This window comes from Rhinatrema bivittatum, chromosome 1 (assembly GCF_901001135.1).
Source record: "Rhinatrema bivittatum chromosome 1, aRhiBiv1.1, whole genome shotgun sequence".
Lineage (NCBI taxonomy): Eukaryota > Metazoa > Chordata > Amphibia > Gymnophiona > Rhinatrematidae > Rhinatrema > Rhinatrema bivittatum.
Window position 1 is genome coordinate 701,542,881 of NC_042615.1, and position 27,645 is coordinate 701,570,525.

Sequence of the window (27,645 nt, forward strand, 5' to 3'; positions counted from 1 at the left end):
ACTGCAGGTGGCACTCTTATGCAGCAGTGCCTCAAAGTTTTGTTTGTCTCCATCTGCTGGTAGGGATGCAAAACCCATTGGTCTGGACTGATCTGGGTATGTTCAGGAACTACTTTTGCTTGCAGATTCTTTGACAGTTTTTTTTTTGCTTTCCCCATGCTTCAGTAACCAAAGGTCAGTAAAGCCCTGGATGACATGCACAAGGGTTTCTCAAGAGCGAAGAAACTCATTTGACTATTTACACACAGACACTAATTACAATTAAACAAAGCACAGGTGTGGATACCTACCCTTCATTGCCATCTCAACCTGTGTCAACTTGAGTGTAAGTTATCAGCCCAAACATTCAAGGGCATGCAAACTTTTGAATAGGACAGTTTTATTCCTTTATTGCTATGGTTTGTTTAATGATTAAACTATTATGCATCACAGAATAGCACAATTTGAAATATTAAAAATAACAAGTGTTGTCTGATCACTTGTGTTTTTTTAAATGCTATACATCTTACAAATGCTGCCAGGGGTATGTAAACCTATGAGCACAACACTATACATATCTATCTTATTTTATCAATTAGCAGCAGCACGACAAGTGGGACATGATTTGATCACATCACTTAAATGTAACTTCTGGAGACAAGCTTACTGAGTTCAACACAAACTGAAGTTTTAAGAACTTTTATTCTTTAAAAGGTCTAATACAATGTTTTAAGCAACTTAAACAAGACAGAGCTTTATCAAAGCCATAGCCCAAACAAAATTCCAAGGAGGCACGCGTTCATGATTGCCTTTTAAAGGCAAAAGTACAACTCATCCTGTTGTCCCTCACAACAAAAAACCAAATATTTTTTACAAAGTAATTTTTTTTAATGTAAAAACATTTAACAGGACAGTTTAATATTTTTGAAACAGGAGTTAAAAAATAGCAGCATCTTGGGCAGCTAATGCAGTCTCATGGTGACAAATATAATGCAAGCTTATAAACTGACAAACCAAGTCTAATTAATTAGCAGTGCATTTGGCTATTTTATGATATCCGAATTTACAAAAATTTGGCATGTTAGAATTTTGTCCCATGTGAGGCACTGTGCTTAGAATTGCCCATTTTGTAAGTGAAGTCACATGAGCCTGAACAGTATCAGGAATGACTTTCCCAAATGAGTACCGTGCATAGCAAAAGTACTATATTACAAACAGCAGAAGACTCCCCAGAAAGAAACAGCAGTAGTTCTCTAGCACTGCAAGTCAGATTAACAAATTTTGACTTTTACAAGTTGTGGGGCAAGGTATCCTAGGTAAACCAGTTATTACTCACAGAAAACAAAACAAAACATAAAACCCAAACAAAACTAGTTTAGCCCTCATTTCCCTGAACCAAACAATTGAACTCCTTCAAGAAAGCAAACAAATGAGGCTTGATTAGTTAGTAGCTTTATTGTGCTTGATTAAACTGATAATTATGAACCTTTATTTGGTGACAGATCAATGAAAAACACTTGGATATGCAATCCATGTGCAAATGTAATTGAAGGCTCAAACATCAGTCAACTGATGTGATATGAGCTTCCTTGTGTTAATGGGCAGTTTTCCTCATCTGTTTTTCTTGGCTACAGTAATATTTTAGGCTTGAAAAATGAAATATTGGTGTGTGTCACTTTAATATCTCATTTTCTAAGAGAATCACATATGAATGAAAGCCTTAGGCTCTTAATTTAGTAATGGGAATATACTTCAAAAAAAAGGGATGGGCCATAATTTCCACACTCACAGAATGCTGAAGACATTTTGTTATCCAAGGTTACCAGATGTGAGGTGCACTTTAATATATCATTTGTGCATGTACCAATTAAGATATTTGGCAGAGATACAATACAAAATATGGCACAGCTAAAAAATCATTCTGAATGTTCTCCCTGTCTTTCCAAGAGCCTCCTGTACTATAGCACCAAAGAAAATCCAGAGCATTAACTATCTTGCTGTATAAAATATTGTATGTGAAAATGTTCAAACAACTGCTGGGAGTTATTTTGTCAATAACTGCATTTTAACTTCAAATTGGCATACTTTGGTGAAAGAATATGGTCTGTACTGCTTGCAGAAGTTGGCTTTGTCACTTCTCAAACAAGGTAAGGGAGCATGAATTTACAGCACTAAATTCTAAACCACTCTGACATTAAAATCAGGTTAACTTGAAAAACACCACAGTAAAATTATTCACTCTTTCCACGGAAATAAGTTTAGTTAGGAGTGGAGACAAATCTAGGCTCACACTTAGCACTTATAAGTGCTAAGGCTCCTGCCAAATAGATGGACCACCACTTTCTATATGAAACTATAGGTTATACTAAGGTGAAAATGCTGTAGGTAAATAGTTCTTAATCCTCCAAATTCCAACACCAAAAGGCCAATGAAAACAGAGAAATTGCACCAATTTAAGTGTTGCAACACTATAATCTACAGAATCCACTAAACTCTTAATGAAAGAACTTACTGTGTGAAACGGTTGAAAATTCAATAGAAAGTTACTGCTTATCAATTATGGATAAACTAATCAAGGAGAACTGTACAAGAACATTTATTAGTCAGGCACCACAGCAATAATGAAAATAGCTGTTTCTGAATTCAAGTAGTTATACTTGTCCAGGCTAGAAACTCTTAAGAAATCCTCCTCCAATACGATTTTCCCCCAATAGTTACTTACAAAATGAAAAGGTGGTATAATAAACACTGCTACAACACATGAGTATTAACAGCAGAATTACATTCCAGATGTCTCCACATTATGGGCCAATATACCAGGGACAGGCAACTTCAACTTTATAATTGCAAACGCCTTCACTCCATCTGGATCCAATGTAGCCAACCTATTCATACATTTTGGGCATTATGAAAAAAATCCTAGTGATTGCGACACTCAAGGACTTTAAACATTTCTTACACTAGACAAACCTATCCCCACTGCAAAACAGCGATATATTTATGCTGCCGTCTCTGGATACTAGTTTTAAAAAAACTAAATGCTGTGATGGGTTGATTACAGAAATTTTAATAAAGTTCAAATGATCTTAATCCTAATACTAGTCTAGAGAGTCTGAACTTTCTTGCTGCAGTGTAAAAAAAATAATTTAGGATCTTCATTTACGTGAAGCAATACACAGACTTACTGACAAATACTAATCACGTTTTGTTTGTTCATCAATGGGAAACAGTCTAAATTGGGTCTCACTTCTTTCCCTATCCACTTGTTTTTCTTTAATGATCAGCAGGAGATTGCCCATTTCTCTCTCAAAGGAAATTAAGATGAAGACACCAAAATTCCTCAACCATGTATTTAAGGAGAGGAAATTCAACCTGGGCAGAACAAGACTGTGTATGAAATGAACACAACTATAGTACCATATTGAAAGATAACCTCAAAACACAATATTGTTGGACAGTTATACTTTGTAATGCTCATATATTTTGTTATTTTATTTTCAGTTGAAATAAAGAAGCTTTGTAGCTTATCAGGCACTGCCCAATAATACATTTAGTTTAAAAAAATCTGTTATGTACTTTTTCACTGTGGGCTAACAGTCACATTCTATACAAGGACTGTAAAATATTTCATAGTTTTTAATTCTGAAGCCACTACTGGCATTTTATACATTTTTTTTTCCAAGAATGAATATTAACAAAATGCAGGAACACTTTCAGGCAACAGAAACAGAAGAGAAAGCTTATGTCATTGGTACATGGAAAACAAAATACAGCTCAGAGAAATTAAGCATTACATACCACTGTCTAAAGATTCAGCAAACAGAAAAAGGAAAACAGTTTGGTATTGATAGGGTCTATGAGAAAGTTAGTCATCCATTACTATGTACATATTTTATATGCTGTATTCCATTTGAAGTCCTGCTTTCTTCAGTCTTAATTTCTTAACGCGGATGGGTTTTTTTTCCCGCCTAAATAAAGATCGACACTGCCACTACAGCAATTATTTTCTAAAGCCTTTAAGTTCTTTTAAAGTGTCATTTACAAAAACGAAAGTGCCATTCTGCTACAAATCATTTGGGGGGAGGGGGAACAAGAGAAAATCCACAATGCTGTATATTCAGATCCTTTGAATTCAGCAAGACAGTCTGAAGCAGGCTACGACCTAGCATTTCCCATCAACAGCTCGCAGAGATGTGCCAAATTTTGGACCAGCAGCAGGTCCTCCGTTCAAGATGGCGAAAGCTTCAACATAGATCGTAAACAAGCACCATGGTGAAAGGCCTCTACTTCCTTACAGGGAGAAGATTTAGCATGTCTTTCTTGTTGCTGTGCTTATCATAAGCAAAACACTTTAGTTCAGAAACATACATTCACAGCTTAACACTGTCACATCTCCCACTGCTTCAGTGAAGAAAGCTCTAGTCTGAGGACAGTTTTGATACTGCAGCTCATTCACGAGTTAGGCAGAAGGGGACCTTTTGATTCTTCCTCCAGAGGCCGCTATCTTGTTAGCTTGGGAAAAGAACAAACCCAGAGTGTCAAGTCATCGCCTTTGCTGTGCATATACTGGGTAGGCTAGTGTGACATTGAGAGAGTCATTGTGCTGCACAAGTGATGTGTGTTGGTAATGTAGCACCAGTTCTTTAAGAGTGTTGTACAAGTTATATGGCTCTGCAAATCCAAACCCAGTCGGAGTCTTGTTTATGACGCAGTGTTTTACTTCTCCGTCCACCCTAAAGGGAAACAAAAGCAAAGCTTTCATGATAATTGTTTGGATAGAACACTTTCACAAAGGAATAGCTTCCTAATATTCTCAAAAATAACCTCTATTCTATGGCTAGTCATCACAATATGCTCACTCAGGCTGATGCAATAGTGCGAAAAAAACCCCAAAACTTGTGTCCAAATTGGGCGCACTTTTTTTTGAATGCATGAACATCCACCTGTCCTGGGCGCTCGATGCAAAAGGCAAATGAGCTGCTGCGCTAAAAGGGATGCACAATGGGTAATTTGTGCATCCCTAGCACTCTGCATCCGGTGCTCAGGAGAAGTGGCTGAGTGTCTAGAACAGCCTGGGCCAGACCTCCCTCTCCACCACCAGCAGGACTGTTCCTGATTGGTCCTTTTCACTGACACTTGCCTTTCAGAACAGCCTTCTAAATGGGATTGGTCCTTTACTGACATGTGACAGGGAATGGACCAATGAGCAGGAAGTGAAGGAGTGAATACATATAAAGTGCCCGATACTTAATATCATTGTATTCACTCCACTCTGCCAGCAGGGTTCTAATTGCGCCAGACCTTACGGATGCTGCTTTCTGTGGTTCCTCTTATTTAGTATCGCTAGGATACTGTATAGGAGGAACAACAGAAAGCAAGATTTTTTTTTGTTTTTTTTCGTCAACACTTCAGTGCAACATGCTTTAACGCCTGCTCCCAGGCAGGCGCTAAATTTGCAGCGTTAAAATGGGTGCCTTGGCCACGCAGCAAATTTTTGCATCGGGGGGTAAGCGCTAATAGCCTCATCAATATGAATTTACACGTGATGAGCACTATTAGCTATACGCTGGTTTGGACATACATTTTGGACACGCTAATCCCCTTATTGCTTGAGGGGTTTTGGACACGCATCCAAAATGTTCGTAAAGCAGGGTGCTCGGCCGAGCACACTATATTACATCAGCCTGATTAAGTTTAAGACCGAATTCCCATTATGACCAAACACATTGTCCACAAAAAACTGTGGAAAACTTCGTTTTCTACTGCCAACAGAAGGAGAATGAGAGCAAAACAGACCCCTCTAAGATACTTACACTACTGAGCAAGCGTAGCACCCTGGCTTGCTACTTTCTCGAACCAGGAATGTTCCATCCCGCTTCCCACGCAGCAGATTTTCTGCAGGGCTTCTCTTGATATTTCCCACATTCCACGTTCGCTCATCATGATGTGGCAAGTCTTCGTCGTCTTCCACCAACGAGTATTGGCTAAAATACATAAGATCACAAATTCAAATTTAGTAATATTTATTACGCACTAAGTTTTAAGCAGAAACCCTAATGCCTGGTAATTCCTGCAGAGTCAACTTTATGCAAGCTGCCTCTTCCAAGGTGATTTCTCCAATTCTCCTAAGCTATAGATTTGTCCACAGAAGTGATTTCTCTTTAGTAGCATACTACTGCACTACTCCCAAAACAATCTCTCACTTAAGACTTTAAGCTGTAAGGCGTGAGATCTCTTATTTAGGAACAGATTCAAATTCCCTCCTTATAGTGAAAACATCTGTTGTATAAAAGGGATTTATGGCGTGCAAAAAGCTGAACTATTCAACACAAAATCAGTTGAGTTATTTTTCCAAAGTATAAACTTTTAGAGTTGCTTACCTGTAACAGGTGTTCTGAGGACAGTAGGAGGATGTCAATCCTCACGCACGTGTGATATCAGATGGCACCCAGCATGGAAATGTGATTTCAAAGTTTCTAGAAACTCACTGATTTTGAGTCCGCTTTTCAGCACTTCAAAGCGGATTACATTCAGGTATTTTGACCATGCCCTACCGGGTATTTGGAGCATGCAGCTATGGATTTCTCAACAGGCTGAGCCTAGGATGGAGAACATTTAGGAGCAACAGACTGGATAAGATGTGTTGCCTTCCAGCTCTGTTGACTCCCATTCAGCAAAGAACAGCCCTCTCCTACCCTATAACAGACCCTACCAGGAGTTAATAGTGGGTGTTGGGGGGGGGGGGGGGGGGTGGTGGTGAAAGCACCAAAATTGCCTAGGGATGGCAAAATCCTAAGTCTGCCCCTGGCAGCATACTATACTGCCATGCATCAATGCCAGAGCCCCTTCAGACTATAATTTAACTTAGACTTTGAGAATCCAATTCCAAGGGGAGGGTTTTGTATATAGACTAATATCACCTTCTATAGGTAAGCAAATCTTTTCTCAGAGGAAAAGCAGAATGGCAGTCCTCACATATGGGGAGTCCTTAGCTACAGACTGCTCTGAACAAAAAAAAAAGGAGGAAAGCTTGAAACAGTGTAAAGGGGTAAAAAAAACCCAAACCCCCCAAAAAACCACCTTTCTGGTAACAAGTTTCTTATATTTTCTCTCTTTCAAGAGCAGCAACCTAAAACAAGTTTTAGTGGGGGGGGGGGGGGGTGGAGTTGGATTCTACACCTCAAAGACTTTAGGACAGACTAGCCAAACCTACTGCCACACTGGGAAACCCTGTCATGGTGCAAACTTAATGTTGCAACTTTGTAGATCATCTTCATGGACGCAGATCTTAGGTGGCTACCAATGATGCCATAGCTCTGACACTATGAGCTTCGACATGTCCCACCAGATTCAAGCATGCCTGGGCATAAGAGAAGGCGATGCAATCTGCTAGCCAATTTGATAAGCGTATGTTTGCAAAAGCAATTTCAAGTTTGTTGGTGTTAAAAACAAACAAAAAGCTGATTGGACTTTCTAAGGGTTTCAAACTGCTCAAGACAGAAGACTCAGGCTATGTTTCACTCCAAACTGTAGCACTTGTTAGCCTTTGTGGACATGTAGACCGGGAAAGAATATTGGAAAGACCATTAACTGATTAAATGGAACTCTTAACATTAACTTAGGCAGGGACTTAGGATGCACATGCAGAACCACCCTATTGTGAAAAAACTTAGCATAAGGTAGATATGTCATTAGGACTTGGAGTTTACAGACACAAAAAAAAAAAAAAAAAAAATACAACCTTCCAGGTCAGGTACTTCAGCTCATAAAGAGTTTACAGGCTCAAATGTGGCTTTCATTAGTTAATACCACATTGAAGAGCCATGATACTGCAAGAGGCTTGATGGGACACTTCAAATGAAGCAAGTCCTGCATAAATCTGACAGCTAAAAGGCTGTACCAAGATGGGCCTACCTTCTGCATGGTGGCGGTGAGTGCCAATTGCACTAAAATAAACTCTTACTGAGTGGTCTTAAGACCTGACTCTGAAACATGTAGAAGGTAATCAAGCAGTTTGTGTGGAGCAGGAGAAAAGATCTAGGGCCTCTCTCACACACCAAAAGGTAAACCTCCACTTCGACCCATAAGGCTTCCTTGTGGAGTTTTCCCTGGAAGCCCATAGAAGACAAGATACAAGATTCAGAGGTTGTAGAGCTACCTGTCAACATCCAGGCTGTGCAAGCTAAAGACCTGATGTTAAGATGGTGCAAAACACTCTCGATCTTGAGTGAGAAGAATTGGGGAATTCCCCAGTCCTACTGGATCCCTGATGAACATCTCCTGGAGTGGAGACCTAATCTGTTTCAGCCAAAATGGTGCTATGACAATTATAGCTCTCTAGTCTCTAAGTTTCAACAATATCTGCAACAAGAGAAATTGGAAGCTACTTGTACAGTAGATCCTGATCCTAATCTAGGGCAAAGTTTACCTCGAGTCCCCTTTCTGGAACAGATAACTGGGACCTTCCTTTTCAGAGAGGATACGAACAGATCTACCACATGTACACCCCCCATTCACAGAATATTTTGTTTGCTATCCTCTTGACCAGAGATTATTCATGGGGTTCCAGGATCCAACTCAGCCTGTCCACTAGGGCATTCTCCTCACCTACTAGATAGGGGGCACCAAGAACATTATCTAAGGATGGCCCAGTCACACTTTAGGACACAGTCTTCTGGCATGGGAAGTAAGATTCTGTTCCTCCCTGCTAGCTGACATAGAACATTGCCACTTGATTGTCTATCTGGACAAGGATAATTTTGTTGACAAACTGATCTGAGTCTTCAAAGCAGACCAAACTGCCCTTCGCTCTAGAAAATGTCTGAAAGATTTCCTGAGCCAATCAAAGGTCCTGGGTGCAAAGACCCTCCACATGGGCTCTCCATCCTAGGCTGGATGTGTCTGGCTAGGATATCTTCAGCTGGGGGAATTTGCAAGTGTATGTCCCTGGCCAGATTGTGATGATCACCCATCAGGACAGGGAGTCCTTTAGAGACTGGATGATTCAGATTCTGTCCTGAAGATCCTGAATAGCCTGATCCCACAGCAATCTGAAGGGCGGAGGCAAAACCCAGGAGTCTGGACTGATCTGGTACGTACAGGGAAATGGACTGTTGGTGCCACGAAGTCTAACATCCTCAACATGTCCCATGCTGATGCCTCATTTGTATTCTCTCCACTGACATCAATGCAATAATCCTCTCCTTTGGGAGGAAGGATCTTACCAGAGTTATACCCAGCAATGCACCTATAAATTCCAACTGAAATGATTGGCACAACTGGAACATGGAGTAGTTTATGGCAAACCCTAGTAACTAATAAACAGATTGTTTTTCTTATTGGTTCTATGGCACCACCCTGAGTTGTGCTCTTGACCAATCACCAAGGCATAGAACACATGCCTCCCAATGTACACAGATATGCTGTCACTGTTGCCAGACACTTTGTGAAAACACATAGTGAAACCAGGCCTAAGACCAATACTGGAGGTGGTGCTCCCCTACTCCAAATCTGAGATATTGTCTATGATTTGGAGGTGTCTGTATGGATGTAAGCATCCTTTAAACCTAGAGAACATAGCTAGCCTCTTCTTGATAAAGGGAATCAAAGTGCCTAGAGAAACCATCTAATTTTTCCATTTTTAGGAATTTGTTCAACACCCTTATGTCTAGGATGGTAGAGTCCCCCCATTTTCTTTTTGAACTGAAAATATTTTGAATATCCCCACCCTCTTTTCACTGTTGGAGCAGGCTCAACCACACTGGCCTCTAAGAGGAAGGAGAGTTCTATTTATAGCAGCTCCTGATACTGAGTCACTCAGTGGGCTTCTATGGGCAATTTAGAGGGATGTCCTGTAAGTGTGGTCTGTACCCTTTTCATATTATGCTGTGAACCCAAGTCTCTGAAGATATTCTGGGCCAACGGTTTAAGTAAAACCTTAGCCTGCCCCTGAGAAGGTGGTCCTCTAACAGGTACTGGGATTTCTGCTATGCACTCTATGATCCAGTCAAAACCCTGTCCTAGGTTTTGGCTGATGTGCTGGTTGTGGCTTTGGAGCCCTCTGCAGCTGAGGGAAAGTATGAGGTCTCTGCTGCTGACAGGACTGAAGGAACAGAGGAAAACATCTCATTGGCAGACAGAAATGCCTCACTGATGCTCTACTTGGATACCTTTTAATTGATGGTGAGTCTGGAGAAGCAATGAAGAGGGTCTGAAGCATTGCATAGTGGTCTTTGATCCGAACCACTGCTTCCTCAATCTTATCTCCATTCCAAAGAATGTCGGCGAGTCTTTTCTGGACATCCAGTTATAGGTCTACAAATGCCAATACCTACTGCAGAGACTCGATGTAATCAACTGATCATGTGTTTTCCACATTTCATGCCCTTTATCCACCAATGTTTCAAAGTCATCACACTGTTTTTGAGGAAGCTGTTCTTCCACTTTTCACTTTCTTTGGAATGTCTCGCATACACTGGCTCATTAAGATTTGATGGGTCTCCATGTAGGCATTCAGCGTAACTCCCTTACAAAACATCTTTCCAGGAACTTCTGGTTATGCTCTGAGCTGGAAGGGTGCAGCTTGACCAAGTTCTCATCGAACATTTGCTATTTGACTCTTATAATTGCATTCAAGAGCCACAACTGTCAAAATGTCTCATGCTAAGGAGACTGTCAACAGGTCTATCCCTTCGATTTGGGTTGTTCGGGCTGGAAAAAAACAAAAACGTTAAGCGTGACAACTGTTGCGGATGCTTCGTCCTGCGTGGATGAGTTGGCCTCTGAAGATGGGGCAGAAATGTCTTGAGTGAAGAAGTAGCCTAGTGGTTAGATCAGTGAATCAAGTAAGCCAGGGTTCAAATCCTACTGCTGCTCTGTGTGACCCTGGACAAGTCAGTTCACCCTCCACTGCCTCAGGTACAAACAGATTTTAAGCCCTTTGAGGACAGAGAAGTATCAACATTACCTGAATGTAATCTGCTTTGAATTGCCTGAAAAAGCGGAATATAAATTAACAAAAAAAAAACAAACCACCAAACAGCCTACATTAAAAATTTAATGGAGGTGTTTGCTTAAAAGAACTCCAAGAAACTATATGCTCATCTGGAGATAATAGTGAATAAAGTTGCCCAACTTGTAGAGTCTGTACAGGATAATGCTATACAAATTAAGGAGTGTGAAACAGATTACAAACTTGGAAATGGCAATGATGTCGCAAACTAGCAAAATCAAAAAGCTGGAGAAAAGTCATTTACTCCGAGAAAGCAGATCTTGAAAATAGATCGAAAAGATGGAACATTAGATCTTGGACATTCGGAAAACAAAGGGTATCAATCCTGTGAATTATTTTTCCAAATGGCTTCCTAATTACTGCTTCTGCAATGACCCAAAGGCTTTGCAAAATTGATAGTGCATATTGGGCATTGGCCCCTACTACTAGTCATGTCATTATCAAACTTCTCAATTTCAACAATAAGAGGCTGATTTTGAATACAGTGTGGGAAATGCTGGACCTGTCTTTTCAGGGAAAACAAATTGTGATTTTTCAGTAGAACTGCAGCATGAAAGGAAGGCCTTTTAAAATGTTAAGTAGGACTTATATCAGCTTAACGTGAAGGTATGTGACGATTTACCCTGAAAATTACAAATCTTGGACAATGGCAAGCTTGTCCTGATGGAGAGCATTTAAGCAGTTGAGAGCTGGCTTAAAGAAAATAAAGAGTTGAGCAGCAGAGGCTACTTTTTGGATTTACAGCACCCTTGAAATAGTGGTGGTGGAGCTCAGAAGACTGTGGACCTATGTTCGCTGTGATTCTTGAGCTCTGAGAATGTCTGCTATGGGATATTAACCTGTTTAGGTGCATTGTTTATTTCTTATTGTTCCAGTTTTAGACACTTTCTTTCAGAGGTGGAGTTGCTCTTTTTGGTTCTTTTTTCTTGGTATTGTTTTTGGACTGTGCAAATGCTGCAAATTATACTGTACTTTTTGGGAGTGATTTTCGGCAGTTTATGGATTTATTCTTATTTTGACTGCTATGTGACTTGCTAACTTGGATTCTTCTTTGCAATATGCTGGCATATCAATTTTGCATTGTAGGCTTGTTCCAGTACAGTCAGTTACGTGCAAAATTTCAAACTGGACCACTGAGCTTAAATGATATAGAATGCATTATGGCCATGTACTAGTGGATGTTGCCTAAGAATTTGGCCATTGCTTTCTTTGTGACAACAGGACTGATGTTCCACTATTTTTTTTTTAATTTGTTCTTTTTACACACTGATGAGATGCACTGGTTTTCTATGTTTGTACTATTGGTGGTGGTGATTTTTTGGGGGGGGGGGGGGGGGGGGGGTGTTGAATAGTTTGTTACGGTCTGGAGGTGATCTGCCCTTGCAGTCTTGAATATTTTCCCGGGCCTTAGAGATTACAGAGGAGGGTGGGCTTAGTGGGAACTATAGGTATATGGGATAGGAGTGTTGGTGGTTGTTTTTCTTCTACTTAAGCCAAAGTTTGGGTTGTGGCCTGTTAAGCTTATGTTTTTGACATATCAGCACTTCTTGGATAACAAGGGTTAATCACCTGGTACAACACACGCTGCTCATATCTATTTGCTTTAATATTACTTTTTCTTTGCACTGGTAATGCACATGGGATGTTATACATTGTGGATGCTTGTTCCTCAAATATATGCTCTGGTTATGAGTGGAATAGACTTTCAGTGCATTTCCTAGTTAAGTGTATTTTATTAAAATGTTCCGGAATTTCTACCCCTATTAAAAACAGGGCGAATACTGCAGTTTGCCTATAGGAATAAGATTCTCATGCTGCAAGAAACACATATTACAAACTTAGAACATTGTAGGTTGCAGTGTGGCTGGATTGGACAAGTTTTTTCTTCAACATAAACTCTAGGAACAGGGAGTAGTCTGTACTTTGACAAGAATCTTCCACTGATAGTCCATAGTTCTCTCTATGATAGAGAGAAGGTCTCTGATGCTGGTTTGTTCCAAATATGTTAAATTTGCAATGGTCAATTTATATGGCCCTAACTCAGATCATAAGGAATTTTATCAGGCTGTTACTAAAACTGGCCATGCTTGCAGTAATCAAGATTTGCACTGGCGGAGACTAGACTCTTTGTCCAGTTCTGTGTATGGACAAAGTCTTCATCCAGGAATGAGACTGAGCCTATTTCTAATTTTGGAGATATAATTGACACTTTTCCCCTGATTTATGTTTGGAGGTTTCACCACCCTGCAGACAGATTATACTTTCTATTCCCTTAGACACAAAATATATAACAGATCAGATTTTGAGCACTCCTCTAGTTGTTTCCTCAGTTAAGGTGAATGAAATAATGTTTGTTCCCTGACAGATCATCCTCCTGTGGAACTCACCATAGACTTTATTTATTTATTTTCGGGGCTTTTTTATACCGAGGTTTAGCGGGTTGCCTTCACTCCGGTTTACAAGATAACAACTTATACAAATTGGTAACAAATTGGTAACTTATACAAATTATAAAACTTATACAACTTATACAAATTGGTAACAAAATTGGTAACACTGGGGCACCCTAGCAGAGAACTGAGTTAGGGTGAGGTTAAGGGGGAATAACGAATACAAACTGGGTAGAGCACTTTAGAGCATTTGTGACTTGCACTTTATCGTGGCGATTAAATGTTTTTGATGGGGGGGGGGGGGGGGGGGGGGCTAAGTGTTTCCTGATCTTGACGATTTAAAATTCTCACAACCCCGAAGGTGATTACACTCCAGTTCTTATGCTGGAAGGCATTCAAGGCCTGTTTGCGGGGCACACATTTCATATGCTAGTTTTAAAAGTAGAGAAAAGGGAAACTATTGCTGGGCTAGAGGCAAGAATTAAAGAACAGCATAAAAGATTGCATAAGTAGTACCTTGGGTCAATTGGAAAAGGCTAGGCGAGAGTTAAAAACATTTAAGACAGTAAGGATTGAAAAGGCTCTTAGACGCACAAAACAAATTTTGTGTGAACACAGAAAATTATTGTATAGATTTAATATCCTGAAAATCAGGAATACAAATGGGATAGTCATGCTGAGAATGAAAAGGAGTTGGTGCAACATTTCTCTAAGTTGTATTCTAGACATGAGGAGGTAGGTGTGCAGGATAAGAAATCTTTTTGACCTCATTACAACTGCCTAAAGAAAGAAACTTTCAGCTCCTATTTCTCTAATATAAATACAGGTGGCAGTTAAAGAAAGAACATGCCATACTGGGTCAGACCAAGGGTCCATCAAGCCCAGCATCCTGTTTCCAACAGTGGCCAATCCAGGCCATAAGAACGTGGCAAGTACCCAAACACTAAGTCTATTCCATGTTACTGTTGCTAGTAATAGCAGTGGCTATTTTCTAAGTCAACCTAATTAACAGCAGGTAATGGACTTCTCCTCCAAGAACTTATCCAATCCTTTTTTAAACCCAGCTACACTAACAGCACTAACCACATCTCCCGACAACAAATTCCAGAGTCTAATTGTTCGTTGAGTGAAAAAGAACTTTCTCCGATTAGTTTTAAATGTGCCACATGCTAACTTCATGGAGTGCCCCCTAGTCCTATCATCCGAAACAGTAAATAACAGATTCACATTTACCTGTTTTAGATCTCTCATGATTTAAAACACCTCTATCATATCCCTCCTCAGCCATATTTTCTCCAAGCTGAAAGTCCTAACCTCTTTAGTCTTTCCTCATAGGGGAACTGTTCCATCCCCTTTATCATTTTGGTAGCCCTTTCTCTGTACCTTCTCCATCGCAACTATATCTTTTTTGAGATGTGGTGACCAGAATTGTGCACAGTATTCAAGGTGCGGTCTCACCATGGAGCAAGAGGCATTATGACATTTTCTGTTTATTCACCATTCCCTTTCTATTAATTCCCAACATTCTGTTTGCTTTTTTGACTGCTGCAGCACACTAACCAACGATTTCAATGTGTTATCCACTATGACTCCAAATCTCTTTCTTGGGTTGTAGCACCTAATATGGAACCTAACATTGTGTAACTACAGCAAGGGTTATTTTTCCCTATATGCATCACCTTGCACTTATCCACATTAAATTTCATCTGCCGTTTGGATGCCCAATTTTCCAGTCCCACAAGGTCTTCCTGCAATTTATCACAATCTACTTATCATTTAACTTTGAATAATTTTGTATCTGCAAATTTGATTACCTCACTCATTGTATTTCATTCCAGATCATTTATAAATATATTGAAAAGTTCAGGTCCCAATACAGATACCTGAGGCACTCCACTGCCCACTTCCTTCCACTGAGAAAATGGTCCATTTAATCCTTCTGTTTCCTGTCTTTTAGCCAGTTTGTAATCCACGAAAGGACAATGCCACCTATCCCATGACTTTTTACTTTTCCTAGAAGCTTCTCATGAGTAACTTTGTCAAACGCCTTCTGAAAATCCAAATACACTACATCTACCGATTTACCTTTATCTACATGTTTATTAACTCCTTCAAAAAAGTGAACCATATGTGAGGCAAAGCCATGCTGATTTTTTTCCATTAAACCATGTCTTTCTATATGTTCTGTGATTTTGATATTTAGAACACTTTCCACTCTTTTTCCTGGCACAGAAGTCAGGCTAACTGGTCTGTAGTTTCCTGGATCGCCCCTGGAGCCCTTTTTAAATATTGGGGTTACATTAGCTATCCTCCAGTCTTCAGGTACAATGAATGATTTTAATGATAGGTTACACATTTTTACTAATAGGTCTGAAATTTCATTTTTTAGTTCCTTCAGAACTGTCTGGCAGGAAATGCCCTGGCCCAGATGGGTTTCACATTGATATATAAAAAATTTTGCCTAAACTGTTTTTCTCTTCTAAATGTATTTAATGCCCCAGGGGTTGGTAAGGCTTCTCTGGAAGATTTAACCAATGCAATTATTTCCCCAATTTACAAGGGAAAGACATTGAGGACTGTAGCTCATGTAGACCCATATCTTTGCTAAACTTAGATATCAAAATTCTGGCTAGGGTATTGCAGATGAAGTTTGAGACTTTTGCCAAAACTTAATTCATGGTGATCAAACAGGCTTTGTAACAAATGGTTACCGGGCACATGGTGTACATCAACTGACGCACTTGAGACATCAATCTTTGGATCCGAACCTCCGGTAGGACAACTCTGTCCTGTCTCGTGTCGAACCGGACCCCAGATACTCCAACTGGGATGGTTGAAGATTGCTCTTGGTCAGGTTCACCATCCAACCAAGCTCCTGCAATAAGGAAATCACCTTGTGTCACTACGTGGTTCTCTTCCTGAGACTTAGCTTGAATCAGCCAGTTGTCCAAATACAGGTGTACCAGGATTCCTTTTCGCAAGGCTGCCACTACACCACCATAATCTTGGGAAAATGTTCTGCGAGCGATGGCTAGACCAAAAGGCAGCGCCTGAAACTGATAATGGCACCCCCAACACCACAAAGCGTAGAAAGCGTTGGTGTTCCAATCGGATGGGAATATGAAGGCAAGCCTCCGACAGATCTAAGGAGGTCAGAAATTCAGACTGCACTGCTATTACCGAGCGAAGGTTTCCATTCGAAAATGAGTCACATTCAAGTGATGGTTGACCCTCTTGAGATCCAAGATGGGACAAAAGGAGCCCTCCTTCTTGGGCACAACAAAATAAATGGATTACCACCCCATACTTTGAGACATGGGCACCAGAACCACAGCCCTCAGTCTGAGGAGCATTTGAAGCTTGAACTTCACTGCCTGCTTCTTCTGCAGGGAGTGGCAGTATTCCTCAAGACATGAACATGTCTTGAGGAATACTGTGAAATTCCAGTGCAAACCCTTTGCATATCACCTCTAGTACCCACTGGTTCGACATGATCTCAACCCACCTCCAATAAAAGAGAGAGACACATCCCCCTATTTCCTGTTTCAGAAGGTGGGTCGGCAACCCTTCATTGGTAAGCTCAGGAAGGTCCCCCACACCAAGCCCGCTCCCGTTCTTGGGCTGCTGGGGACGAAAGAACTGAGACCCATCAAAAGGCCGAGTCCACTGAAAGGTCACCCCTCTGTAGGGATGAAAAGGCCTGGAACCCTGGAAACAACCCCTCATACCAAAGGAGCGCTGTAACTGTTTATCCTCTGGCAACTGAGGGACTGGAGACTTGCCCCACTTACTGTTCAGTTTCTCCAACTCGCTCCCAAATAAGAGCAAGCCTTTAAAGGGCATAAGACTGGCTTTGGAAGCTGTCAGCTGACCAATTTCACAACCAGAGTTTACGTCTGGCTTCTATCACTGAAGTCACTCCTCTGGCAGAGGTCTGCACCAAATCACAGCCTGCGTCTGCTAAAAAGGCAGCAGCAGGCTTCATAACCACTCTGGAATTCCCTCCAGACTCATCAACTTCCTGAGACAGAAGCAGGCAAGATCTCTCTACTAGGGGGCAACAGGAAGCAATCTGTAAATTCATCACCACTGCCTCAAAGGCTTGCTTAATAGCAGCCTCAATCCTATTACATCCTTCAAGGCCGCTCCTCCCTCTATGGGGATAGTCGTCTCCTTAGACACGGCACATACCAGAGCATCCACTTTGCATTTTCCAAATGTTCTCACAGCTGGATCCAGGGGATATGGGCCTTCCAATGTCTGACCCCTTTAAAATTTGCCTCTGGGACATCCCATTCCAGATCAATCAATTCCTGAATGGCATCCATCACCGGGAAAGAACAAGAGGGCTTTATGTAAGGAAACCAAAATGGGATTCTTCCTCAGCTCTGACATAGCATCCGAACCAGGAATACAGCTGTTTCAAGGTCTGGGAAATGAGGGCCGGCAGTTCATCTCTATGAAAGAACCACAACATGGCTTGATACGGTTCCAGCCCTGGAGGATTTTGCCATCTTCCAGGGAATCAACATCAACATCAGTGCCATCCAAATTCTTACCAGGAACACCTGCAAGGAGCTGAGGCGAACCCCAGTGCTTAAGCATAGGACTGGAAGAGGGAAGAGCCACTAGCTGAGAAATGGGGGAAGCAGAGAACTATGCTGAAGAAAGGCTTGTAAACCTTGAAAAGATTCCACCCAAGAAAAAGCAGCTGGGTCCCGACCAAACCCAGAAGGAACTGGAGTTGCTCCCACAGAACTGCTTTCGCCAGCGGATGAGCCAGTCAAGGGAGGACCAAGATCTAGCATCCCCCCAGTCAAGGCCATGACCAATCCATCATCAGAATGGGAAGAGCCAGGCTTAGAAAAATCCGAGCGACAACTCTCCCTGAGCATCCGAGCAGCATTGACATAGGTTAGAAGCCAGGTCAGACTGAGAAGCCCTAATATGACAGGCAACACAAATAAGACGCTTAGGCTTCTTGCTTAGTGGTGCCAATGCTGCGGTAAATGTGCGTCGGAACAGCTTGTGTTCAAAAATGAAATGCGCCCAAAAAATAAGCACTTAGAAGAAAGCGCGGCAAAGTCCATAACCAACCTGTGCGCCAAGTTAAGCATGTAAAAATAAATATTGTGTGCATAAAAAGCATGCCCAAAAACAGTGCAAAACATGTGCACAGAGCTTACACTGCACACACTGACCTATAGACGGCAGCAGAACACTCACAAGAGCGCGCGAAAATGGAAACCGCGGCTTACCGTGTGGTGTGCAAGAAAAAGCTTAGGTGTGGGTCCTAGCCCACCGAGGGCTGCTCAACCCGCCAGATTTCTCAGTTCCCTAACCCCAACGGGAGTGGGAATGAATGTCAGTATGGCGCGCCAAGAACGGAGACAGTCCTGAAACCCCTCTCTCTGATTCAAAAATAAATTTATTTTTTTTTTTAAACCTTACCTGAGCTCAGTGCTTACTGGCTGAGTACAGAGACAGTCTCCGGCTGCAAGGGGAGAGGTGTATCTGCACATCCACCATCTGCTAGAGACAACTGGCAGGCTGGGGTCACTGCAGAATTATATGTACTGTGACATCAGCTTGCTCCGTTCTCCATCAGATGGCAGGGGAGCATAAACCCACTGGTACTGAGTCCATCTGTCTACACACTAGGAAAAAATAGATCTTCCTTACTAAGGAGTCTGGGGTATGAGAATCTTTCCCTGGGACACAAGAATTGAGTTCTAGATCTCTTAGCTTCTATCCCCTTTATCATTTTGGTTGCTGTTCTCTGTACCTTCTCCATCGCAACTATATCTTTTTTGAGATGCGGCGACCAGAATTGTACACAGTATTCAAGGTGCGGTCTTCACCATGGAGCGATACAGAGGCATTATGACATTTTCCGTTTTATTAACCATTCCCTTCCTAATAATTCCTAACACTGTTTGCTTTTTTTTTGACTGCTGCAGCACACTGAGCCAATGATTTTAAAGTATTATCCACTATAATGCCTAGATCTTTTTCCTGGGTGGTAGTTTCTAATATGGAATCTAACATCGTGTAACTACAGCAAGGGTTATTTTTCCCTAAATGCAACACCTTGCACTTGTCCACATGAAATTTCATCTGCCATTTGGATGCCCAATCTTCCAGTCTTGCAAGGTCCTCCTGTAATGTACCACAATCCGCTTGTGATTTAACTACTCTGAATAATTTTGTATCGTCAGCAAATTTGATAACCTCACTCGTCGTATTCCTTTCCAGATCATTTATATATACATTGAAAAGCACCGGTCCAAGTACAGATCCCCGAGGCACTCCACTGTTTACCCTTTTGCACTGAGAAAATTGACCATTTAATCCTACTCTCTGTTTCCTGTCTTTTAACCAGTTTGTAATCCACGAAAGGACATTGCCTCCTATCCCATGACTTTTTAGTTTTCTTAGAAGCCTCTCATGAGGGACTTGGTGAAACGCCTTCAGAAAATCCAAATACACTACATCTACTGGTTCACCTTTATCCACGTTTGTTAACGCCTTCAAAAAAATGAAGCAGATGTGTTAGGCAAGACTTCCCTTGGGTAAATCCATGTTGACTGTGTTCCATTAAACCATGTCTTTCTATATGCTCTATGATTTTGATCTTCAGAATAGTTTCCACTATTTTTCCCAGCACTGAAGTCAGGCTCACTGGTCTATAGTTTCCTGGATCGCCCCTGGAGCCCTTTTTAAATAATGGAGTTACATTGGCTACCCTCCGGTCTTCAGGTACAATGGATGATTTTAATAATAGGTTATAAATTTTAACTAATTGATCAGAAATTTCATTTTTGAGTTCCTTCAATACCCTAGGATGCATACCATCTGGTCCAGGTGATTTGCTACTCTTTAGTTTGTCAATCTGGCCTACTACATCTTCCCGGTTCACAGTGATTTCGTTCAGTTCTTCTGACTCATCACCTTTGAAAACCATCTCCAGAACTGGTATCTCCCCAACATCCTCATTAGTAAACACGGAAGTAAAGAATTAATTTAGTCTTTCTGCAATGGCCTTACCTTCCCTAAGAGCCCATTTAACCCCTCAGTCATCTAATGGTCCAACCGACTCCCTCACAGGTTTCCTGCTTCAGATATATTTTAAAAAGTTTTTATTATGAATTTTTGCATCTATGGCCAACTTCATTTCAAATTCTCTCTTTACCTGTATTATCAATGTTTTATTTATTTTTTAGCATTTTTATATACCAACATCCGTTTGCACATCGTATCGGTTTACATAAAACATCGCCGTAACGACAGGCTAAGCCTTTACAGAGAACAAAAACTGTAGCGCAGGGCTGAAAAGATTAACTAGGTACAATTTTATGAATTACAGATTAACTAGGTACAATATTATTGAAGGGGTATCTTGGAAAAGAGGTTAAGAGTATTTAAAGAGATAGTCTCAGTTAATAAGTTAAAACAAAAGCTAGAGAACAAGGCCAGGAAAAACTGGGTATACAGGTAAATATTTACAATAAAATTCAAAATTAACTTCACAATGCTTATGTTTAATCCTATTTTCTTCAGATGGATCCTTCTTCCAATTTTTGAAGGATTTTTTTTTGGCTAAAATAGCCTCTTTCACCTCACCTTTTAACCATGATGGTAATCATTTTGCCTTCCTTCCACCTTTCTTAATGCATGGAATACATCTGGACTGCGCCTCTAGGACTGTATTTTTAAACAATGTCCATGCTTGTTGAACACTTAACCTTTGCAGCTGCACCTTTCAGTTTTTTTCTATTTTCCTCATTTTATCAAATTTTCCCTTTTGAATGTTTAGTGTTAGAGCTGTAGATTCACTTATTGTCCCCCTTCCAGTTATTAGTTTAAATTTGATCATGTTATGATCACTATTGCCAAGTGGCCCCACCACCATTACCTCTCACCAAATCCTGCGTGCCACTAAGAATTAAATCTAAAATAGCTCTCTTTCTTGTTGGTTCCTGAACCAATTGCTCCATGAAGCAGTCATTTATTACATCCAGGAACTTTGTCTCTAGCAAGTCCTGAGGATACATTTACCCAGTCAATACTGGGGTAATTGAAATCTCCCATTATTATTCCACAGCCAAATTGGTAGCTTCCCTGATTTCTCTTAGCATTTCATCATCTGTCTGATCATTTTGTCCAGGTGGATGGTAGTATACTCCTATCACTATACTCTTACCCAACACACATGGGATTTCTACCCATATAGATTCTACTGAGCATTTAGTCTCTTGAATGATCTTTATCCTATACCCTCCCCGACAAAGTGCCACACCCCCACCAAGTTGAACCTCCCTATCATTGCGATATAATTTGTACCCTGATATAGCACTGTCCCATTGGTTATCCTCCTTCCACCAGTCTCTGTGATGCCAATTATGTCAATCTCATCATTTGCTGCTAAACACTCTAACTCTTCCATCTTACTACTTAGACTTCTGGCATGGGCATATAGACATTTCAAAGTGTGTTTTGTTTGTATTAACAACCTGCTTTTCAGTTGTTAGGGAAATTTGGAAATCATTAGCTTCGGTGATTTTTTTTACATATAGGCACATGGACTACGTTGTCTTTTATTGGAACCTCTCTGTTGGGATGTCCTAACTCTCCTGTTTCATTATTATCCTTCAAGGATACATTTCTCTGAATCATGCACTGCTGACTACAACCACCTGGTGTGGCAGCTGCTGCTTCTTGAATCTAGGAGTCTTCGAGATACTATCGCATCTGCCTTCTTGTTCACTGGAGCCACAAAAATGGGGCTCTCACATCCTCATCTGCACATCTGGATGGATCTCATGGATTGGGACTGCCACAATACCCTTATGGGGCTCCAGAAACTGGAGAATATTTAGCATCTTTGTTCTGCACTCTTCCTCCATTTGTAATTTAAATGGCATGGTCTCCATCATTCTCTTATAAATCCATGAAAGGAGGTCCTTTCCTTTCCTGCAGAGATGAGACCTGTTGACCCCTCCTGAAGAGAGATCCTCGGATCCATAGCCATGTTTCCAGGAATATTCCAAGACTGACAGTGCAGAAGCACAGACCTATAACTTGCCTGACTAGCAGATAAAACCTCAGATTGGGACAGAACGTCTGTTGGGCTCTAGACCCTGATGAACTCTTACACCTCATGGAAGTCCCTCCCACCCCATAGTGATGGACTGGAAATAAACATCTGTAACTGATGTCTATGTTGTTCTGTCAGGTGCAGCAGTGATTCCAGCATCAGCTGGCCCGCCTGTTTGTAGAACCACCAATGTTGTTGATGCAGACATAATGATTCTTTACATTTTTAAGCTCAAGGCCTCCTGATCTTCCCATCCAACTTCACCTCAAATTTCCAATGCCAACACAGCCTGGAAGAGAGGCCATGTCTTTCTAGGATACCAGTTGTGTGTTGGTGGTTGACATCTGGACACTTGGGAGACTAATGTGATTTGTGGGATTGCATAGAGAATGAGCTCTCCTCACTATGTGAGATTCAAGGCTGTGACCAAAATGTTTCTGTGCCCAGCATTAATAGACAAATGCTTTTTGGTCTTCACTCAATGTACATCAGAGCTCTGCGATGCCGGAATCAAAGAGGCTGAACAGTTCACTCCCTTTGGTGGGACAGGACAGATGAATGTCCATGCCAGCGCTTGATGTTGGGTTGACCAGATACTCTTGATGTCTATGCGCTGCCAGTCGATGTAGCTAGCGCCCATGTCTTAATGTGAATAGCAATGGGCCAGACTCAACCTTATGGAAAAGCACTTCGGGATGCATTAGTTTGGATTGATGCCCTCTAGAGGTTATAGATGTGCAGAGGGTCACCCCCAGACATTGTGGTCAGCCCTCAGAGGGCACATCTATCATGGGGATCCATGACTGACATGAATCTCTCACACAAGAGGCACTTGAAGCTGCTGGCCTTCTTCTCTTATAAGGAATAGAAAATATTTGTGCAGCAAAATCAAATGACAAAAACAGTGACGTGTCATCTCAATGCACCAACACTGGTATACCATGGGGCCACTGACAAAGAAAAAAAAACTTATTGAAGAAAAAAAAGTCTACCTAGGAGACTAGAGAAGTATAAGACTGCAGGATCCTGCAAAAGATTATTCCTGCACTCAGGAAGCAAAAGGTTTCCTAACAGCAGGAGAGACAGAATCAGAGCCTATGGCTCCATAGAAAAAAGGAGACTGAGCCCCCTGCATAGTCATGTGGCAGCATAGCATGTTGCATATGTGTTCAGTAGGGCATGCTCAAAGTTTCTAGAAGCTTTAAAGTTAAATTTCCATGCCGGGCTCCATTTGATGTTATCCATGCCTGAGGGCTGCCATCCTACTTGTCCTGAGAATGCAGAAGATATAAGCTAGTACCTGGAATCTGAGTCAGACCCTTATAACCATGTATTGGCCCATCTAGGCTTGTCTTCTGCAACATTATGTATATTATCAATACTGCAAATAAAATGGTTTCTTAACACCACCACAACACACAGCTTACCACTATCCCCTCAGTTAAGACTACAGAAAAGGACAGGGGTTAAAAACAGTTTGGTTAATCAGATACCTCAGAAAAAGCCCATGCCATACAAAGAAATATGCTCAGAAGTGACATCTCTTCCACATGGAACTCAAAGGCATTTTTATAAGCAAGTTTCTAACCCAGTCCATTGCACACACATCTCCCAAGTTATAGCATCTCTCATAAGCTCATAGGACAGCATGGTGCAGCAATGACACTTACTCTTCTGTGTTTTCGTTGCCCAGCCATTCATTTAACTTCTTTTGTCGAACACCCTTCTGAGTCAGCCACCTGGAAATTTAAAAGGGAAAGATTGGTATGACTTCTTAAACATTTAAAAGCAATGAACATAGCACAGCCAGATTACCAAAGCTTTTTGCAATGAATTCATAAAGTGGCCTTACAGCAAGTACTGGTCTCTGGTCTTTCTCAGCTGAATAAGGTCTGGTTTTATGCTGTTCATGCGTTTATCAATCTCACGATATTCAGCTGCTTGCTTCTTCAAGTCTTCTTCTAGCCTGCGCCTACTATCCACAATTTCACTAATTCGAGACTTCAGTTTCTCAGAATTTGTCACAATCCTGAAAGGGGGAGGGGAAGATATTCAATGTGCAGTAGGTAGGTACATTTGTTTAAAACAAAATAAATATCAATGACATTTCCTATTTTGCTTCATTTTGTTTTCAAAATGAAGCAAAAAATGTTTGTTTTCCTTTCTTTTCAAAAGATTGCCACAAAAAAAAAACAAAACCCGCTCACTGGTTTGAGCCTCCCTGGGGGCTCCCTCTAAAGAAGAAGCCTGGCCTCAAGCCCTCCCTGAAAGTGTTGCCAGGTCCAGAGACTGGCCCCAACTCCCCTTCTTGGGAGGATCCAGGTTAGTGATAGGGGCAGGAGGGATGGGCACTCACCTCCTGTCCCCCTCAGACATCCCTTTAAAAATGTCATTGGCCAGCCATGAGACCAGCACTATGACATCACTATGGCACCAGCCTCAGGGCCAGCTAGCACCGTGTTTAAAGCAGTGCTTCTCAACTCAGTCAGGTTTTCAGGATTCCCACAATAAATATGTATGAGAGATTTGCATACAATGGAAGCAATGCATGCAAATCTCTCTCATGCATATTCATTGTGGATATCCTGAAAACCTGACTGGTTAGGCATGCCTGAGGACTGGGTGGAGAAGCATTGGTTTAAAGGGATGTCTGAGGGGCAGGAGGAGCGTGCACTCTTCACTAATCTTGACCCACCATGAAAGCAGTGAGGGCTGGAGTGGTCCCTGAGCCCAGCAACATTTTTATGAAGTTGGGGGTGGGTGTTCAGAGGGACCAGACACAGCCCCATTTTGTTTTTTTTCATGTTTTGGTTTGGCAAACTGAAAAACAATACACGAACTGAAACCCCCCCAAGATCCCCAAACACAAAAACTGAAATGAAATGGATAACACTTCTAGAGTACATATTTTCCACAAATGTATGTAGAGCCCGCTCATGTAAAAAAGAAAAAAAAAAGAAAAAACCCCAAAACATTTCTATTTTGTAAAGCTCAGGAAACAAGACATTCAATTCACTAGCACATCTACTTTTTTTTTTGTTACCTACACAGATGTAACAGTCTTATATGCTGCTTTTCTGCAAAATTACTTTGCAGAGATTACAAAAGTTACCACCACCCACTTATAAGTGGTGGTACTTTTATCTGCATCAGAAGGATGAAAGGCTGTTTCAACTGTGCTGCCTTAGAGGAAGATTCTAAAGCAAGTGGAACTGGTAAAAGACAAAGGGAAGATTTAATGGGTTGCAGAAGAGATTTTAAATGCAGCTACCCAAACTGGATGAATTTTTATTGGGCAGACTGGATGCATCATTTTTGTCTATTTGTCATCATTTGCTATATTATAATATATCCTTATAGCTTCTATATATTAACAAAATTTAATTTTGTTTATGTCAACTGGTATGCTTTTTTGAGCAATGCATAGAATTTGCAAATATTTGAAAGACACCTATGTAAAGGGAATAAGCAGCAGCACTCACCTCTGTATTTCTTTTTCATTTCCTTCTCGCTTAAATTTCTCTATATATTCTTTGCTGTATTTCTCCTGTGTTTGGCACTGTTCTTCAAAGATTTTAATGGTTTCATTAAATGCTTCAATGGCAGTTCTTTTCATTTGGATTTCCTACACAAAACAGAAACCTCGTTTACCACCATGGCAAGAGTACACAAGACGAGCATCCTGCTTTGCAGGAATAAAAGTGCAACAGATTAGTTGAACCATTTCAGTCTATCTTTCAGGCCAGCTGTGCTAATGTACTGTGAAGACCCAGGATACTGCTTTATTGACAACTGGGTTAACTTTCATCCAGCCACTCATCACAAGGAGCTGCCTTTTTTTTTTTTTCACACTATATTATGCTTCCTCCCTCCAATGCATGGGTATTTAAATTTTTTTTATTTTTTTTTTTTAGTGTGCTTAGAGAAATCTTCAGCTATTATAAGATTCTTTATACATGCAGTAAACTTCCCCTAACAGAACATTCCAACCAAAAACTGATCACAGACCATTTTGCTGTTTTCACAAGATGCCAGCATCTCAAGACACCCAACTTCAGGTCTCCTATGCAACAGGTTTGATTAAGATTTAACAGTTCCAGTTCAGGTTTTTCTGCCAAGTAAATACTTTACTCTCCCCATACTTTGCTATAAAATAGGAACAGACCCATGCTGAATTAAGCCTCATGTTAAATACACTTTGCTACAATGACTTGACCAGATCAAGCAGGAAAGGCATTTTGAATTTCAGACCCAGTCACTGAGGTTGAAATACCACTAGAGGAGGTTAAATGCTAAAATCTAGTAGAGGAACCTTGTAAAATAGGAAGGACTAACATTCATGATTTTTAGGATTTGGGGCTGGCCCTTAATGCCACAGTTGTACTCTCCCAAAGAGTTGGCAGGGGCTGAAGTGCTGCTGGGGGAGGAAACAAGCAGGGATTGAAGCACTAGGTAGACTGAGCAGCCACCTAGAGCACCAGAAGTTTGGGGTGGTAGCCTAGTGCTTCCACTGGTCCCACAAGGTTGGAAGAAAGGAGATTGTAGGCAAAACAGCTGAAGCTGGGCTGCAGGAGATGGAGCAGTGGTGACACTGCATTTTAAACAAGGCATGACAGCCATGCTGTGCAGGGCAGCTCTCCAGAATAATAGCAGCATCAACTGTTCACCTTGCACGTAGAGGTAGTGTGTGGGTGTGTCGTTTCTTAAACAACATGTAATTATCAATGCATATATGTTAACTGTGTTTGGGGAGGTTCGACAATACCTAATACCCTTTCACCGGCCCTGGAAACAAGGGTTCCCTTGGCACATGCTACCCCTTTAAAAATCAGAGGCAGTAGCTTATTTTTCTGCCCCAAAATATGCATGGTGTTATTTGTGGACACTGTAGAACCCCAGGGAGCATTTCTGACTTTTTGACAAACGTTTCATTTATGTTTCAAACAAAAAAAGATCAAAAAATGTCTCACCTGAGATGTTCGGGTATACTCTTCGTATAGTTTGTCGTATTCCCGACTCTTGTCTTGGAATTGACTGTTGTATTCATGTAACTTTTTTCCAACAGCCTCAATACTATCCTCCTTTACCACTTGATCCTGCAAAGCAAATTTCTCAGTTAAATTTAAGTTTTATAGCAGGGGTTTACAATTATTCCTTACAGAAACACA

The 27,645-nt window shown here is 41.1% G+C and overlaps 1 protein-coding gene across 5 annotated transcripts in view; it reads right to left on the reverse strand.

Annotated features, from left to right (window-relative positions):
• Positions 1-662: 662 nt before the first annotated feature.
• Positions 663-27,645, reverse strand: part of PIK3R1 (phosphoinositide-3-kinase regulatory subunit 1) — a 161,264-nt gene continuing 134,281 nt past the window's right edge. For 4 of the 5 annotated variants that reach the window (XM_029575834.1, XM_029575849.1, XM_029575841.1 and 1 more), the window contains 6 exons: positions 27,448-27,573; positions 25,960-26,102; positions 24,330-24,506; positions 24,148-24,216; positions 5,793-5,963; positions 663-4,712 (listed from right to left, as the gene is read on the reverse strand). In XM_029575834.1, coding sequence (XP_029431694.1) covers positions 4,523-4,712; positions 5,793-5,963; positions 24,148-24,216; positions 24,330-24,506; positions 25,960-26,102; positions 27,448-27,573 — 876 coding nt within the window. In that variant the 3' untranslated portion in view covers positions 663-4,522. The remainder of the gene's footprint in view (positions 4,713-5,792; positions 5,964-24,147; positions 24,217-24,329; positions 24,507-25,959; positions 26,103-27,447; positions 27,574-27,645) is intronic. The other variant, XM_029575856.1, reaches the window with a different exon arrangement.